Below are 19357 nucleotides of genomic sequence, written 5' to 3'. Positions count from 1 at the left end.
AATACCGTATATATACGGTATATTTTTGGCAGCAGAAACTGCGCTCATAAAAAATATACCGTATTTTGTATACCGTATTTTCCCCACAAAATTTGTGGATAAAATACGGTATTTACAAATTTATACCGTATTTTTTGTACCCGTTTCTGCTGCCAAAAAAAATACCGTATTTTTTTTTTACATGACAAAAGGTCAACATTCGTGTTTTTATTTTCTGTCGCTGTCAGCTGCTTTACACACGTGTATAGATATATTCGGCGAAAATGTGGAGCGAAGACGTCACAGTTTTACTAAATAAATTTGTGTGGGGAAGCTAAAATTTCTGGCCAACTAAAATGTAATAAAAGGGACAACCACATTTATAAAGACATTTCTAAAATAAAAAAGCAGGAGTATGGAATAGACTTGTCTCCAAAGCAAGTAAACTCAAAGCTGAAGAGCCTGCGAAAGCAGTATAACATTGCAAAATACAATAACTCGGGGAGGAAACGAATTAATTGTCCCCATTACGATGTTTTCTGTGCTCTCACAACATCTCTATCACTAGGGCTAGGCTGTTGAAAGTGAGACGTAAAACTTCCTTTATTGCGACTTTTAATTATCGACCAAATAAATGAATGGCAATTTGGGTAAAAAAGATGAAATTTAACACGACCACCCAAGAAGTATTGTTAGCAGAAACGGGGTACTAAAAAATACCGTATTTTATACCGTATTTCTATACCGTATTTTGAGCAGTTGCAGCAGAAACAGGCCCTTACAGGGGAACGACAGGCATTCCCTGGTAATATCCTGGCAAGTAGGCATGAAATAGATGGAATTTATTATTATCAGAAGACATAATGCAGAGGAATTATAATTGTTACTAATTCATAGTAATTAAAATGTTATGTATAGTATAATAAGTAAACAATATAATAAAGCTGTGTTTACTTCATTTACAGTTGTGAACTTAGGATTTAAGGTAACATTTTATTGAATGTTTATATGTGCATAATGGCCCCAAAGAAGTTTAGTTGATCTGGGCCTCCTCATGTGTTCAATAAGTTAACTTAACTGAATAACATGTCCATGGTAGTTGACCTACTACTGTAGCTTGAATGTAATTGTATAAAAAGTGGTCAAAACTTTGACCAGAAACAATATGCATTGAACAGGTGTTTTGCTTTAGGGTATCTTAAATTTCACGTCCCAAAAAAATGGCAACTAAATTTACAGTAAGTTCATACAGTGGCGTTGAAGCTTATGTTATAACCTTTTGCTCCCCCCAAGCCCTCTTTTTAAAAAATGGTGGGGCGGGGAGGAAATTGGATCAGTACTTTATTTATCTCATATTTTGCATACACTAAATTAGAATTAAACTTTATTAATTCATAAGAATTTGTCTGCATAATAATACAAAGGATTGGAAAACATTTTTCAAGTATTATTGCAGAAAAAAACAAGTATACAAGTATTACTATAGGCCAATTTACGAAATTATTATAAAATTGCCTTCAATGTTATAGTTGAAACTGTTTATATGGATTGTGTACTTGAATTAACTGGCTTGTCTAAACAAAAAACTATTGAATATTGTGCACTGTTCTAAGCTCTAATCCACTGACAATAAATGAAATTCTCGCCCAATACTTCTAATTAAAGTGAATAGAAAGAATTCTAGGCTACTGTGTGCCTCTCACTCAGTCTCACCTGCCAGTTACCTACACAATACCTGGATCCTGTGGTGGTGGACTTCCTTGCTACTTACTTTTCACCTACCTTATTTCTTTATACACAAATTGACTACAGTTTTTGTAATTCAAATATATTTCAAACTCTTACCTTTAAAAACAGCGTTTACAAAAGGGGAAGTTCTATTAAACATTAGTTTTAAATCGGTTTCTGTGCGAAGTTAAGTACCTTTGCTTGACTGACTTGTGATCAACTGCTCACTGCTGACTGACTACCAAAGAAATAGGTTAAATGTCAACAACTTTAAATAGGCTTATGAATATTCATAAGATACCGTACAGCCATTCAAATTAAAGCAAACTTGTAAAAAATGCAATGAAAAAAATAAATAAAAATCAATTATTGATCAGGTTTAATACAAATATGCTAAATGAACCTGATTAGCTAAAATAAAATAATCTTTCGTATGTAAATTTATGAACAAAAAAACAGAAGAACATTAACATTTAATATTTTTAAAAATATCTTGAATTCAAGCTCAATTTAATTTAATTAATGTTACATAATTATTTTAAAAAAATATTATGTATTTTCTTATATATATATTTTCTTGTATATTCTTATTTCATATTATTATGAAAATAAAAAAAATGCTTATAAATAACTTACTAAACTATAAAAGAGTCTATATTCATACTTATTCATTTGTTGTTTTATTTACAGGTTTATTTAACTAGATTTATTTTTAGAAGGATACATATACAGTATTTGTAATTTCATCTAATCAGTTACCACAGAAATCTAGGTTTTCTTTATATAGTACTACTGGTACATGATAAAATTGTTAGCATAACATAAATACAGTTCAGGTAAATGTTTTCTTACCTTACAGCCATAAATCTTTGCAATATTTAAATGCCAGTACGTTGATCATCTATCAGAAGCCAATCAGCAGAAAATGTTTCATAAAAAAATCGGCAGTAATATATATAATATATGTGATACCACCGGCTAATTATGGTAGAATGGCCAAAGTCTGTCACCTATGTTTATCAGGTTATTACACTGTAAATATTGACCTAGTGTAAACCCTTAACCAAATAGATATGTTTATATTAGCATAACGTACCTTTGTACATTCAGTTTTTTAAAAAGTTCTTTAGGGTTAACAAAATTAATGTTTAACCATGGTTGAAAGTTGTCTAACTGATGCATCCCAATTCTATTAATTCATTTTTCAGGATAAAAACCACTTAAAATGACAACATTCTGAGAATGCTGATACAGGTCAATAATTGTTCAATTAGGATGGCTTTACCTCAGTGTGCAATTACAGTTTTTTTGTAATTTTTTATTTAAAAAAAATTTATTTAGGCAAATTGCTACGAATAACCATAAGCAAATTCATTCACTATCCTTCTAAAAGGTGGCAAGGCAATTTCCTGTAAATATAGATATATATTGTCCCCTGGAAAAAAATATTTTAAAATGTTTTCTTATTAAATAGGCCATCTTAATGTCATATAATAATTATTCACATTTACACCAACAATTTGATCTAAAAAAATATTTACCTGATAAAACCGTAATTTTAAAAATATAGTTAACCAGATTTTTGGTTAAATTGAAGCATTTATTTTGTCTTTTTATAAGTGAAATCATTATATGTTTTCCGTTTTCTATAGGTTATCTATAAGTAAATTCTAATAAACTACAATGGCCTATGCAAAGTTTAATTTTGATTCATCTTTATTTTGTTTGCCTTGGAGGACAACAATATTTTAAAGAATCTGTATACACTATCAAACTAGTTTGAAAAAAAAAGTGTGATGTGTCCAAATATGGTAGTGATATGCTCAAATATGGTAGTGTTATGACATCATCATGTCCATATATGGGCACATCACATTTTTTTGTCACATAAAGTTTGATAGTGTAGACAGAGCTTCAAACAAACAATACACAATGAGAATGTCTGATACAGTACAAAGTGTACAATCAAATTGATAATTCTTAGGCAATTGCATATAAAACTTACCAATTAGTGTTTTTTATATTAAACATAGTCTGATAACTACACATCACATGTTGTTTGGATGTTTACATATTCAAAATGCGTAGCTTTAATGAAATATATCATCATCATGTAATAGAATACCAAAGCAATGAACAGTTACACATTGATATGCCAAATATGTACACTGACTAGATCAAATTATGAATTCATTTGCGACAACAGTGGTAACGCTATTCTAAGTAAATGAAGAAATTATTTTCTGCACTGTAGAAAGTTGCTGAGCATAAAGCTCTGTCTATACATCTATCAAAAAATGTGATGTACCCATATATGGACATGATGATGATATCACTATTATATTTGGCCATATCACTATCATATTTGGGCACATCACACTTTTTTTGTAAAACTAGTTTGATAGTGTAGACAGGGCTTTAGGCAGTTTTGATGATAGGCTGATGGGTGGGTCAAGGAAGACAAGATAGCTGCAGAGACTGTTGTTAAAGTTTTTGATATGATTGCCAAAAAACCAAACCCTTTTGATTTATACTGGTCTTCAAAATTTCATTTATGATTTTTATTCATGTGAATTTAATATACTAAAACAGAATATGTGACTTGATGAATTACTAATATGAAAGTCTTTAAACAGTGATTGGGTTCGCTTTTGACAATCCTGGCTTTTTGTTTCATTATATATTTTTATGTACTCTGTTGTAATTGTAATGAGCCGATATTGAATAAATCAAATCAAACAAATCAAACCCTCTCTTTCTAAACGGACGGTCTTAAAATGAGAGTATATTGTCGTCAGAAAATGTGAGTGTGAAAAGATTTGAACCAAGCACCCTGAGATTGGTAAGCCATATCATGTCAACCACAATTGAAGCCAAAGTATCACCTTAATATACAGAATTATACTTTTGTGCAATTTAATAATTTAATCAATAATGTTTTAAAGTTACTAGAGATATGTACTTCAGGCTGTATGTAACATTTTGTATCAAACCTAAAAATAGTTCATTTGAACACCACCACAAATCAAAACAGCCACTAATCCAATACATTTCAACTAACTAATGCATTTCAAATTTGTTTGCCGCGATGATGAAATAAATTTATTAACATAGATCTACACCATCAACAACATATCACAACATATTTGCCTTTATTTCATTATTGTTTTCAATGTTGTCCCGGTTAAAAAAACAAATTTGAGAATCATTTCCTGGTTCTCTGAAATACCACTGTTCCACCTTGTGATGTCACAGAAGGTGACAAAACATGATATACTGTATGATGTCAAATATTCACCTATTATATTTGAGAAGTGCATTGGAAATAACACAATACAATATAATGGCGCTAGGTTCAATGACATATCATTCATTTTACGTGGGTGTATGTGTATGTAAGTGGGGTCACCGTCACCAGTAGTAGACTGTTTACTGAACATCATTTTCCATTTCTTTTCAAATCATTTTTAATTTAATGTTGACAGGTTAATTGGCAAAGACTAAACACTTCTGTGTTTTTTTATACTGTGTACAGTTTTGGACAATATTAACATTTTCCTTTAAAATCGCTATCTGCATAGTAGTACACAAAGTTATTTTCAAGCAAGCTGACAATTTGTTTTCTTGCTTACGATTGTAGTCGGAGTACAGTAGCAGTTTTTGACCTTGCAGTTGATTAACAATTAATAAGTTAATTTAGTATTCTGTTTTTATTATACATATTTTTTGGTAATCCAATTCAATAATATCACCTTTCCTCGAAATTAAATGATGTGTGGTATAGTAATTATCAATGAGCTGGAATAATAGGTGGATTAGTTAAATGGGGCAAAATACAAGGTAAATACCTTGACAAAGTAGCCAACCTTGACCATGTCACCTTCATGAATATTCATAAACCTATAATTGTATATTTAAATTAGTTTAATTAAACAAATGTAGAACGGTTTTGCAATATTTTAAAATATTGCAATTCAATCAATGTTTCTGGCTATTTTATATACAGTAAAACTCGTTTGTAAAACACCTCTATTGAGGGGACACTTTTCAAGGTCCTGAAGGTGTCCCCTTAATATGGGTTCTAGCTATATTAGTTAACAGTGGCGGATCCAATATATAATATTAATATTCATCGAAAACCATAATTTAATTTTACCTGTCAAAAGTAGTAGAGTGCACCCTAGCAATCCCCTTTAGATCACTGTTCCGCAACCTAAGGGGTGTGACACAATGTTTGGGTTGCGAAAAAATTTTTTATCACGAAATTGTTTCCGATACTGAAACTTTTTATCAATTATACACTGATCAAATATCCAATGGTGGGTCGCGAGAATTTCCAAAATAGGATCATGGGGTCGCGGTTAATAAAAGTTGCAGAACGCTGCTGAAGATCACCTCTGGTTAATAACAGTATATACAAAAAGACAACAAAATGAATATCAATAATTACCATTACTTTAGTTTTATTCAATTTATATTGCATTCAATATTGTAAGTTGACGTCAAGCAAGATAATACAATTATTTATAGCGTATATAAAATGATAAAATCAATAACAAAATGCTAGAACAAAATTAATCAATTGTGAAAAGAAAATAAAAGTAAATAATGAAATGCTCATTAACTATTTATTACATAGAATAAATCTATTTTATTATTAAATTACTCTCAGTCAATAATCATCAACCGATGTATAGTATAATTATAATATGTAAATTTATGTAGCGGATATAACATGGATTTTGTTCATCCAGAATTCAAGATAAAGAAGAAGTGTGAATACCATTTGGTATGCACAATTAAATCAAATTTTTTACCTCGGCCTAGACTTAAAAATAAAATAATTCTTAAAAAATGTTGTGTTGAATATGCCATTACAATGTCACATCATAGTTATTCACTTTGACCTAAAATTAATTACCTGAAAAAATTGTAAATTAATGAGGGTTTTTGGTTTAATTTATATTGTCATTTTTATAAGTGAAAAATAATGTTTTTTTTTTCTACGAATGTGATTAATAACTTTTTTAAATTACAAAATTGTTCATGTTTTTGAGGGAACAATACATCTCTAAAAAAAACCCTAAATATCCGTGTACAAGTCTTTCAGTCTCTGTCTTAAAAATAACCCCTGGTATTTCATTTCATTGATCTTTTTATTTCGGAATATCATGGTGACATAATATTATATCCATAGCAAAAGAGAGAGAAAAAAAAAATCTTAATCTAACAGCTCATAGAACAAAAACAAAGATATGTAAATATATAAAGTCAATGCAACAAAGCATTTCATTCATTCATTGCATTCTTGATACATTTAGAACGTGGCGATTAATGTATGTAGTATTGTAAAATATTTACTAATTATTTACTGTTATATTACTCTATAACTGTATAGTATACTAGTACAATTAAAAGATATATTGTCCCCCTACAAATTTTTTTTTAAAATTTTTTTTATATGCCATTTTAAAGTCACATAATAGTCATTATTCACTTTGACCAAAAACTGGATGATAAAAAAAATTATTTACCTAAAAAATATAATTTAAAGCACAAAATACTTAAATTGTCTGTCAGAATGGTTTTCGGTTAAAATTAAACATTTCTTTTGTCTTTTTATAAGTGAAATCATTAATTGTTTTGGTTTTTTGTACAGAAGTGAGTAACTTGATTAAAACTGCAAATTGGCCTATTTAAAGTCTGAATTTATTAATCTTAATTGTTCATGTTTTTTTTTAGGGGGGGGGGGGGGGGGTTGTGGGCGGACAATACAAATAGTCAAAGCTTACAAATTAGCAATCAAGAATTACAGAAGAAAAACCAAAATATCAATCCACGCGCAATGCATCTTAGGATTTATAGCGGGCAGCTATAATTATTAGAATCAACTTATTTTTCACATTTTTAAACATTTAAAGACAAAAAAAGTTATCGCAATAGGATCATATAGTATTATTTTTACATTAAATATAGTTTGTGATCTTAAATTAGATCTAAAAAACGTAGGGAAGGGTCTTTAAATAAAATAGTTATATTTCCTGTCAGTTTACACTTACTGTATATAATTAACATTTACTTGAAACAAAAATTCAAACTGGTTTCTGTATGTACAGAAAAAGATATTCTTAAAATGAAACGAGAAATTGTTTGACACTAAGGAAAACACAGGCTATATATAGAAAACTACAGATAGACATAGCATTGAATATATAATCAGCAATATTAATTAAACAAATATTATTAATTTATTTCTAAAACTTAATAAAATTCATCTTATTTCAGATTTACTATTTCAAAAATAAATAAAAGAATATTAAATGTCATCTTTCTTGTCACAAAATGATTTCAATATTCGATCTTTTAATATTTACACAAATCACCCAATATTAAAAGTTCTGTAAAACATTAAACCTTTTTACTTTCAGATTTTATACATTTAAATAGTATTCTCCTTATATTATAGTTCTGGACGGGGCTCCTTTTATTCTTTTAATATTTAATTGTTTTGTGTGTGAATGCACTATTAAACGGTCTTAACAAAGTACACAGTAAGTTCAAAATAAATGATAATATATTAATTTATTATTATTTTATTTCAGTTAAAACATGTCTACTTTAAGGTAGCAGACAATGACTTAATCTAGGTCTTGAACCCACTACCCTGCTAAGCAGCAATGTTACTACCAAGTAACCATGCCATAATATTTTTTCTTTTATTTCATCAGCAAACCTTTTTTTTCCTAAAATTAATGTATTTTTTAAAGAGTAGTCTCTTTGGTTAAATGTGCTGAACAATCACAATATCACTTCAAGCTGTGAAAAATGTTGGTAAAAAAATACACCATAATGGTATAGGCTCACTCCACAATTTACTAAACCAATTTCTTAAAGTAGTAAATAGTGATAATATTTCAATGTAATTAACAATTTTAAATTACAATAGACCTTCCTTTCCCATTCCTATAAGGGAACATTTTTTAAATCAACAAGGGGAAATATAACCTTTAACACATGGTCAGCCCCTATTCAAAGGAACAGTATGTTAGGTTTAAGAGGTGTCCTTATAATGTGTCCTATTTGGAGTTCTATTGTATTTTCCTTTAAAAAAATATCAACTTGCTAAATCATATTTAGTAAATTTGCATTGGAGAATTCAATGATTTGATATTAAAGGTGGTAAATTTTTGTTTAAATAATTTGTGTTGATGATAGTTATACTCAATCTGTACATTGGATGGATGGACGGCTTGATAAACATTAAAATGTCTGCCTAAGTTCTGGCACAAGGAATGTTGTCTCCTAGTAAATAAAAGAGACACAGGTAAACATTACATAGAAATTGTGTGCCTTCTTTGTTTTGTTAAGAACTTGTTATCTATATTCTAAATAATTAGCTCTGTATACAATATCAAACTAGTTTAATGTTTGACTAGTGATATGACATCTCGTGTCCATATATGGGCACATCACATCTTTTTGTTACATCAAGTTTGATAGTGTAGACACAACTGTAGTAGAGATAAAAATCTCTCACCTCTCTATGACTTTGATTGTAGCTTATACTCATCTGGTTTCAGAAAGTTAGTTATTAAATCTTTCACAAGTTGCCGTAGATCTTCTTTAATTGCATCATAGTCACTGAAAACAAAAACAAGCTCAAATTTATTCTGTATATATATTGCATCAGTGAGTGGCCGAGCAGCTAAAACAGTGGAACCGTAATTACGTAAGCTCACTCACTCCTAGTTCTGGTGGTAAAACAAGTCTTCTCAGATAAGGACTATAAACCGTAGGTCCAGTGTACACATGTAGCTCATGTGTACTTTAAAGACCCTAGTAAATCTTTCGAGACAAGTAGGGGTTACCCCAGTGTACTAGTACATCACAGCAACTGATCATAACTTGGTCCTCTGGGAGACAAGTATTAGACTGAAGAGATTGTCTAGTATAAATAAACATCACAGGCATAGATACCTTCATAACATTTATAAAAAATACAAGACAGATCCCTAGATCCAGCACTTCATTTTACATATATTAAAAAGTATTTTTGAAATTTCTTTTTTTGCTGGGATAATAAAGTACTAACCTCAAGGAAGGGTCTGCGCATATTTCAGTATAATACTTAATCTTAGGTTCGGTTCCACTTGTCCTGAGGGTAGCAACAGCACCATTTGCGAAGGTAAAGGTGATCATTTGGCTTGATTTACTGGTTGGCAAAATCTGTACAAGAAAACAAGAAATGTGTACCTTAACCTTAACATTAAATGTAAAGTACTTTGTTGGAGGAAATTCTTTCATGGTATTACTATGTTTTACTTTTTGTATGAGAATTTACATGCTACACAGAACTAAACATTGTTAAGCTCTGTCTACACTATCAAACTATTGCCAAAAAAAGTGTGATGTGCCCAAATATGGTAGTGATATTCCCAAATATGGTAGTGATATGATTTGATAGTGATTTTTTGTCACATAAAGTTTGATAATGTAGACATAGCTTTACACAGTGTTCAAGACTGTAAAAACCCTTTACTGAGTTCTCCACATTGGCCATGGCTCCTTTTATTTTCGCAATCATCAAATCTACTGAAAAACGTCCCAAAAATATCACAGAATCCCAATCTGCTATTCTGGCGAGAGATGCCAATGTGATTCCACTATATGGTATACTTACTGCTTTATTATCTGGTTGGTCACTGTCATAGCCTGTTGTTAAATCTCTGATACCATTTATCTTGTATTTACCACATGTACTTGGATACTGCAAAATAAATAATGTAAATGGTTATTCTCATGGTTTTGCTCTATCTATACCCCTTCTATATGAAATTATGTTGTGTTTTTTACATTTTTTTGTTATAAAAATAAATGCCTTCATAGGCATTTTTTAAGATGGAGGAGGAAAAAAATTACAAATGTCTTTGGATAAAGTCATCAAAGCTCTGTTACAATATCAACTCCATGTGCCCATATATGGACATGATGATGTCATATCACTACTATCTTTGGGCATATCACTACCATATTTTGGCACATCACACCTTTTTTTGTCAAACTAGTTTGATAGAGCGTTGGTTATAATATTTGACACATTCTGGTTGACAAGACAAATTAAAAGTAAAAACATGTGATAACAATAGACAGAAAGTTGATAATAAAGCTTGAGGTGTACAGTTCACAGTTAGACCCTAGGTATTATCATAATGGTAGCCAAATAATAACGACTATCTGTCATACAGTTGTCTTCTATTCAATCCCAATGTGTTTTCAAAGGCACTGAAGCGTAACTAAAATCTGTGTAACAGAACACAGTTATGTTTACTTTCGAAACTATTACTATAATTGATTATTCTGCACTGGTAAGCATGCTTTAAAAGCAAGGTTTTTCTTTAATTATAGTTTATCACAATTACGAATGAGGGTACGTTTATTGTAAATACATAATATAAAAATAACGCTTAAAAAAGAAAGACGTTTCGACTCCATCATGGGGTCATTATCAAGTCCAATGAATAGAATTTAAAACAACAACTAATTAAATAGCACAAGCCACTAACTAACAACCAATTAAATTATCACAATTATCAGTGCAACTCTGTATATAAGCACTGATGTATACGATTGTAGAAAACCTCCTTTGGGGGCACTCCTATTCAGGGCACATTCCTACTCAGAGGATAGTTTTATGTGAAACTAAAAAGGGACTATAATATATCGTTTAGCACTATGACCAACTCCTTATTTACTGTATTCAGTGGCGTAATGCAGAGGCCATTAGTTTAGGAACCCGAAGTGGTCCTCTGGAGCTTTTTTCGACATATTTTAATGCCTGTTTATTTCTCTGGACACTGCTCTAGGGCACCCAGTGAGTGCTCATAGCTCTTACACCACTGACTGTATTTAGTTACAACAACTTACACCACCATTTTCATACGTCCTCATGCCTTGGAAAATCTTCTGTATGGTTGGCTGATGGTGACATATGTAGTAAGAATTGATTGAGTAGTGAAAACCGTATCTAAAGATACAAATAATACAAAATATTATTAATAATCTATTCACAGAGTAATATAAACAGAGACAGACCATTAATGACTTGGGAGTTCAACCTCAAACTAGAGAAATACTGAATAACAAAACAATGTCATATATAAACAATTCAATACACTAAACACCACATTAAGCTGAAAAATTTACAAAAACAAAGAAAACTATATTTCATCAGTTCTAAAATACCACTCATCATTAATGTATGAAATAATTTTCTCCTGTAGTAAAACCCCTCATTTGGAACACCCCTATTTATGGGACATACGCTATTCAGGGGACATTATTGGAGTCCAAAGTGGTTTCTCCTACAGTAAAACCCACACATTTAGGGGAAAACACAGCTTTCCAGTGAAACAAACATATGAAAATATATGTTTCTAGACACAACCTCTATTTAGGAGACACAACCTCTATTTAGGAGACACAACCTCTATTTAGGAGACACAACCTCTATTTAGGAGACACAACCTCTATTTAGGAGACACAACCTCTATTTAGGAGACACAAACTCTATTTAGGAGACACAACCTCTATTTAGGAGACACAACCTCTATTTAGGAGACACAACCTCTATTTAGGAGATACAACCTCTATTTAGGGGACACAACCTCTATTTAGGAGACACAACAACTATTTAGGAGACACAACTATTAAGGGGACACAACCTCTATTTAGGAGACACAACCTCTATTTAGGAGACACAACTTCTATTTAGGACACACAACCTCTATTTAGGAGACGCAACCTCTATTTAGGAGACACAACTATTAAGGGGACACAACCTCTATTTAGGAGACACAACCTCTATTTAGGAGACACAACCTCTATTTAGGAGACACAACCTCTATTTAGGAGACACAACCTCTATTTAGGAGATACAACCTCTATTTAGGGGACACAACCTCTATTTAGGAGAGACAACCTCTATTTAGGAGACACAACCTCTATTTAGGGGACACAACCTCTATTTAGGAGACACAACTATTAAGGGGACACAATCTCTATTTAGGAGACACAACCTCTATTTAGGAGACACAACTTCTATTTAGGAGACACAACCTCTATTTAGGAGACGCAACCTCTATTTAGGAGACACAACTATTAAGGGGACACAACCTCTATTTAGGGGACACAACCTCTATTTAGGAGACACAACCTCTATTTAGGAGACACAACCTCTATTTAGGAGACACAACCTCTATTTAGGAGACACAATTTGTACAGTAGAAACTTACTCTTTATATATTTCATATAGTTTATCCTTCATTGTTACACCTTTAGTGGCCAGATAGCATGCCATCTCTGCAAGAATTGCACACGCACTGATACCATCTTTATCTAGCACGTTAGAACCAAACATGAACCCTAGAAAAATAAAATAAACAATATTTGAAAAGAAATTTAGGACAGGCCTTTTCTTTTAAGGTGAGCGAGTGCGATCACTCACCTAACACACTCCTAAACAGCCCTTAAGGAGTGTGATTCACAACATGCTTAAATTTGGTAAACTTCTACACACCAAAATACAAACAGCACACCTACAGAACCCCTGAATGTATTGAGGAGTGCAATTTGTAGCACACCTACAATTTTAAAAAGACAAGGGCTGTTAGTATAATGTACATTTGAGCTGTTATATACAGATACAGATAGTTAAGTTGGTCTAAGCCTCAATCTAAGAAAACTCATAAAACATGGGTACTATTCTTTAATGTAAAAGCCTACAATTGCTTTTTGACGTGTTAAGTATGCATCACATATCATTGGAATACGTTTTTGAAAATCGATTAATTAACAAAACACATTCTATATTGCAAGATTCTACTCATCCCATGCATAATGAATTTGAGGTGTTACGTAAAGGTAGACGTTACCGGTCCATCATCTCTCGTACGAATAGGTTTCGTAACAGATTTTATCCAGCCGCCATTCGGGCACTGAATGCTTGTTGTCAGTATACTGTACGAGAGTGATGTGACACTTTGTAATTGTTTTTGTTTTTTATTTATCTGTTTTTGTATATCTCAGAGCAAACATAATTTCTATGTATATTTTATATGCAAATAACAATAAATGGAAGTAATTGAATGAATGATCAAATATTAATAGATTGAAATTAATGATACATACCAATAGCCTCTTCAAATGCAAACAATACTGTATGTCCCTCTTCTTGTAACTGATATGACCGATTACCCATCCATTTGAAACCTGTTAACGTCTCCTACAAAATATATATACATTACGATTCATTTAAAAGAGCTGATAGGAAAATCTACCCAAATAAAAACACATACAGAATGTAGGAGAATAACTTGTGACTTGCAGCCTAACTGGGCTTAATTGTGCACAGGTGTGAATGGCAAATTTCTGGTGCTGCCACTAAACAGCGCCTGTTCATCTGTCCACAACGACAGGGGCTGAATATACCAGTTACCGGGTTAACCCTCTACTCTTGTGAAAGATGAACTGGGTTCTTTAGAGTGCACAGATGTGTACATCGGACCTCTAGTTTTAATTCCTTATCTGAGAAGACTTGTTCTACCACCAGAACATTGGTTGAGAAGTGACTTGAACCTGGGCCGATTGTATAGGTATGGTTTGCGGCACCCCTGTCTTAACCGCTTGGCCACTCGAATCGATAAAATACAATAATAATTGTTTGTAGGCTTACCTCAAATTTAAATCCTTCTTTGTTTCCGATTGATCTTAAAATCTTAGATGACACGGTGCTTGCTAACATGTAAACAGACTTGTCTGATTCACCTTAAAATGATTGATGTTGTTTAACATTATAGATCTGTCTACACTATCAAAGTTTATGTGACAACAAAATGTGATATCAAAAATACAACAAAATTCTTGGTAAATTGTAGATCATGTCAATAATAAATTCTACTACAAAGTAATAATAGAAATGTGTTGTAATACAATATTGTGTGTATATGCATGTGGCGGGACGTTTATTCGAAAAAATAAATAAAGGTCTCAGGGCATTTATTCGGAGGAGGCATTTATTACAAGCGGGGCGTTTGATCAAATAAATAGGTACGACTGAGGCTAAAATATGTATATTTTAGCAGTCTTATAGTATATGTTATTCTTCAATAACTTATACATGAAAAATGATTGGAAGTAATATTGGGGTGGAGGTCTGTTAAAAATAGGTTATGTTCAACCCAAGCATACCATACTGGTGGATTTGGCCCTGTATAAAAAAGGGTAATATTTGGTTCCCACTAGAGGCCCAACGTAAGTGAGTTGACCAATCACAAGCGATGGATTATTCGAACTGTCGCTTGTCATTGGTCAACTCGCCTACGTTGTGTTTACATCCTTGCGTTGCGTCCTAGTGGGAACCAAGCTGTAGGGAAGAAATGTACTTACTATGATTGTTTTTCTGTTTGTAACAATGGTAAGCCCACCAGCCTAGTAGAGCACCAGTCTCATTCCCTGTGAATACCTTCCAAATCTCTGTCTGTTTAACCGTCCCTTTTGGTTCCCACTCTGCCATCGCTATCCGGTCAGCATCGGGGTCATTTGCAAGGATTATTTTACAGCCATTGTCGCGGGCAGTCTGCATGGCCAGGTGCAATGCACTCTTGCCTTCCTCTGGATTTGGGAATTTTACGGTGGGAAATTCCGGATCTGGTTCAGACTAGAAAAAAATATGTTTTTCTGATAAGGTAAAGTGATACATAAAGAAGGAACTATAGATATATTTTTTTAAGTAGGCAATGCACAGTAGTTAATTTTCAACAATTTATTTGAAAATATGATCAAAAACGTGCTCTACCATACAGTAGGTCTTTATCAAGGGATGGAATATTACATACAGATCTAACCAACCTACAATTAACACAGCAAAACCCTAATACAAATTCATGGATTACCTGCTGTGGGACAGCTATGAAAGGTGAAAGATCAAAGGCTTTGAACGCCTTCTGTGCATACTGAAGGCCTACACCATGCATTGGCGTGTATGTAAATTTTACTTGTGATGACTTGTTAATATCCCTGAAAATATTAAAGTAAAAGTTTGGTTTTTACATCTTTTGAAACATATGTATGACATTCCTACGAATTTTCAAGTGAAACATTTACTATGTATACATTAATGTTTGTTTAAACAGTTTACAGTTACTTCTTTCAAACAATGGAATAGATACAGACTTGACCTCTGTATCTATTTCTGTCAAACTTAGATACAGAGGTCAAGTCTGAGAGAAGAATATATTATTCTGACGATATGGACCACTTTATAAGTATAGTGGCATACTGGAAGGGGTATCGGATTAACATGTGAGAGGAATTGGTTCATGGGCTGTCTGTGCTTATTTTTACAAGATATTTATTAGTGATTCCAGATCTAGGTCATTTTACTCACATCTATTTAATAGCAATTTAGAACATGTAAAAAACCACCTAATTGATAACATACAAAGCAATGACTTTTCTATTTGTAATATTGTCATTAATAGTACATACCACCATAATCTTTCAAAAATGTATAAATTTGTGGATTGCGTCAATCATGGTATCTGTGATAGCGTTAAGTCTGCCCTTTTTCACAATGATTTTGACACTTTATTTAATTTGTTAAAACCATTTTGATTTTCTTTTTATGATTCGTGTGAATCTTTATTCAGATGTGTTTTATTTTACTGTACAGTTTATTCTATGTTTCTCCTAAGGGAGGTGAATGAATTTGAATTTGAATTTAGGCAAGATACTTTATGGATGAGACTTAAAGATGTTGGTCCTGTATACATACACGTGTTAGGTCCGAAGGTGTTACCATAATAGAGTGTTCTAATATATCTACTAACCTGTATATACAATACTGCTGGATATCTTTCATATACAGGTTGTTGATGTCATCTAAAGGACACTCCAGTAGTGAGCTGGTTGACATGATAGATGTATCCCATGAACTGCTCCATGGTTCAAGATTTGATTCTATTAGATTTGCTATGTTTTTATCAGTTGGTGATGTAATCTAAAAAAAATTATTAAAGATAGAGTTAATACAGAGCTATGATAAAAGGAAATATATCTATCTGTTTTGTAAAGTTGTAATAGAACCCCTCCTTTGGGACACTCTTATAATGTTAATAACAGTTAAGATGAATTATTCACAATTTTTTTTGTTAAGTATACCATTTTAATGTCACATTATTAATAGTTATCCACTTTGTCCAAAAATTAGATGTATTTACCTGAAATTTTATAAATGAAAACAAGTATTTTTTTTCTATGGAAGTGATTATTCAAAGACTGATTTAATTAATCTTCATTTTTCATGTTTTTGGGAGACAAAACATTTTTAACTGCAATAATTCTCCATTAATATTCTTCATTTCAATGAAAATTGGTAACTCTATTAATATTTAGATCAATATGTAAATAAAAAAGACGCCATTTCTGCTTGATTTTTAGTTGAGGCTAAATTCATTATAATTGTGTGACTAATTTTGCTTTCATTAATCTAGGATTTTCATAGGGTTGAGGAAAATTAGGATATCCAATATCTTTGCAATACAGCTATTACATTGAGATTAACTAATTAAACTTGGCCTTAATAGCATCCACCAATTAACAAATTAAAATGAATAACTGTCAAACAGTATTTTAATGTTTTATTGATGTTTTGTGAGTAGGTAGTAAGTTTATAATTCGGCTTGGTAGATAATGTGCACTTTAAAGAACCTCGAACATCTTTAAAGACGAGTAGGGGTTACCTCACAGTATACTAGTATACACACAGTCACTGTCACACACAAGACAGTTATCATAACTTATCATGAGGGCCCCTTGATTATCAGCATAGGCTGTTTCGGGTCACCCTCTATAAATAAGGTTAAATAATTAAATAATAATAATAAGACGTAGACTGGTACAGAGAACTTTCTAGCACCATATCTAGTCTAGACTACAGTAGGCTAGGCTAACCCTCCTAATATCCATTCTGTGTCCAACGCAGTGTTTAACAAAGGCACCAGAATCATGTTATCATACCTGAGCACCATTTTGCCAGTACACTTTGTAGCCGTTGTCTTCTTTAGGATTGTGGGAAGCTGTTATCATTATACCAGCTGCACACTGGTATTTCTTCACAGTATAAGGCTAGGAAAAAATATATATAACTAATTTTTACTTTAATTAGAGATAGATTGAAATGGAATTATTTCTGTTACCGGCCAAATTCGGTTGATTTTTGCAGTTGCAGTACACATTCAATTCACCAGGGAAAAAAAGTAGTGAGCCCTCTATCGGCAGCGAATCATTTTTGCACCCGAGACAGTGTGAACAATTACCCGGAAGCAACTTTGTTTTTAAAAATAAATATTAAGTTTTTGCAAACTGGCCAATTGAAACTTTTTGTTTTATTTACTAATGAATAATTCATGAAAACCTTTGACACAGCATCTACGAACCACGTGATATTGTTTTTTTATCGACAAAGCCATTATATCTGTGTCAAACAAGGGTGAATTACACCGATGTTTTTTAAACAATTTTAGGGTATTCGAATGTTAAAATTTCGTCTAATTTGTTGAGGCTGTAATAAAACAACCTAATTTTTTGAGAAGGTGGGTTTTATATTTTCTGGATATTTAATTTTTCAATAGTAGTTAATAAAAAAATCTCGTTGGTGTTATTTTTTATTTTTTTTTAATGGCTGCTTAAACATGTGCCTTTTTGGTTATTTTACTGCTGAAAATGGAACACATGGTTGTAGCTAAAGTCATTTTTTTACACCATAAGATTAAAAATGTTGCTTTTTAAAATAATAAGAACGTTATATAATATATAGGAAAGATGTTTTTAATCATAAAACTTTACAAAGCCTCTTTTATTTTATTTAAAAATCAATATAGTCTAGGCCTAGTTTACTACTAGGCTTTAGCCTGTTATTATAGTGGAGTAGTGCGTGTATTGTTGGCGCGTGTTCATTGTCGGGCGCGCGTATTTATAGGCCTAGGCCTAAGGAAATAAAAATAAATGATTACAAATATAACTAAATAATGATTATTATTAATTTAATGTTGTTTTTTTTTTTACAGATCACAGAGGAATGTTCTTATGGTGTCTGCATACTTCAATACAATAGAAATAGCATTAATCAACAACAATTTCTCATTAATTTACCGGCATATGTGAAACAACACATACAGTAATTTTATGGATATCTAGGGATTTTTATTGCCAAAGGACATTTAATTTTTAAAAACTTGATATTTTCCTAATTTACTTATATAAAGGTTCAAGCGGAGGTTTGTTGTTGTGTGGTACTTGTTATAAAGTTTAAATGTGATTTCCAAATCGGCAATAAATAATCATTATAAATATAAATAGAAAAAGGCCTAGGCCTAGTACAAAAGATGTTAATTTGTCTAATTTGTGATAATATTAAAGGTTTTATGTTAAATGGTGTGTATTTCATTTATTGCTCCATTATTAGAATAAAAAGAAGGGAATCGTGAAATGTCATTAATTATTTAGCCCCAAGAATGTATTGATTTTATAGTATTTTACAAATTTAAACAGTCCAGGCCTAGCTTGCAGACAGTCCCCCCCACCCACTAATAAT

The 19357-nt window shown here is 31.7% G+C and overlaps 2 protein-coding genes across 3 annotated transcripts in view; both read right to left on the bottom strand.

Moving 5' to 3' along the window:
- Positions 1-2574, bottom strand: part of LOC140050088 (inverted formin-2-like) — a 31252-nt gene extending 28678 nt beyond the window's left edge. For both annotated transcript variants that reach the window (XM_072095097.1, XM_072095099.1), the window contains exons 1-2: positions 2560-2574; positions 1825-1945 (exon numbers count right to left, since the gene is read on the bottom strand). The gene's annotated coding sequence lies outside the window, so the exon portion shown is untranslated. The remainder of the gene's footprint in view (positions 1-1824; positions 1946-2559) is intronic.
- Positions 2575-6197: 3623 nt separating this feature from the next.
- Positions 6198-19357, bottom strand: part of LOC140049045 (phosphopentomutase-like) — a 21009-nt gene continuing 7849 nt past the window's right edge. Inside the window, exons 6-17 of the mRNA XM_072093856.1 lie at positions 17782-17889; positions 16593-16762; positions 15657-15780; positions 15151-15421; positions 14438-14529; positions 13894-13987; positions 12999-13128; positions 11632-11731; positions 10388-10474; positions 9800-9933; positions 9245-9348; positions 6198-9009 (exon numbers count right to left, since the gene is read on the bottom strand). Coding sequence (XP_071949957.1) covers positions 9249-9348; positions 9800-9933; positions 10388-10474; positions 11632-11731; positions 12999-13128; positions 13894-13987; positions 14438-14529; positions 15151-15421; positions 15657-15780; positions 16593-16762; positions 17782-17889 — 1410 coding nt within the window. The 3' untranslated portion in view covers positions 6198-9009; positions 9245-9248. The remainder of the gene's footprint in view (positions 9010-9244; positions 9349-9799; positions 9934-10387; positions 10475-11631; positions 11732-12998; positions 13129-13893; positions 13988-14437; positions 14530-15150; positions 15422-15656; positions 15781-16592; positions 16763-17781; positions 17890-19357) is intronic.

This window comes from Antedon mediterranea, chromosome 5 (assembly GCF_964355755.1).
Source record: "Antedon mediterranea chromosome 5, ecAntMedi1.1, whole genome shotgun sequence".
Taxonomy (NCBI): Eukaryota; Metazoa; Echinodermata; class Crinoidea; order Comatulida; family Antedonidae; genus Antedon; species Antedon mediterranea.
The sequence above is the reverse complement of the archived record's forward strand: the minus strand, read 5'-3'. Positions and strand labels throughout refer to the sequence as shown.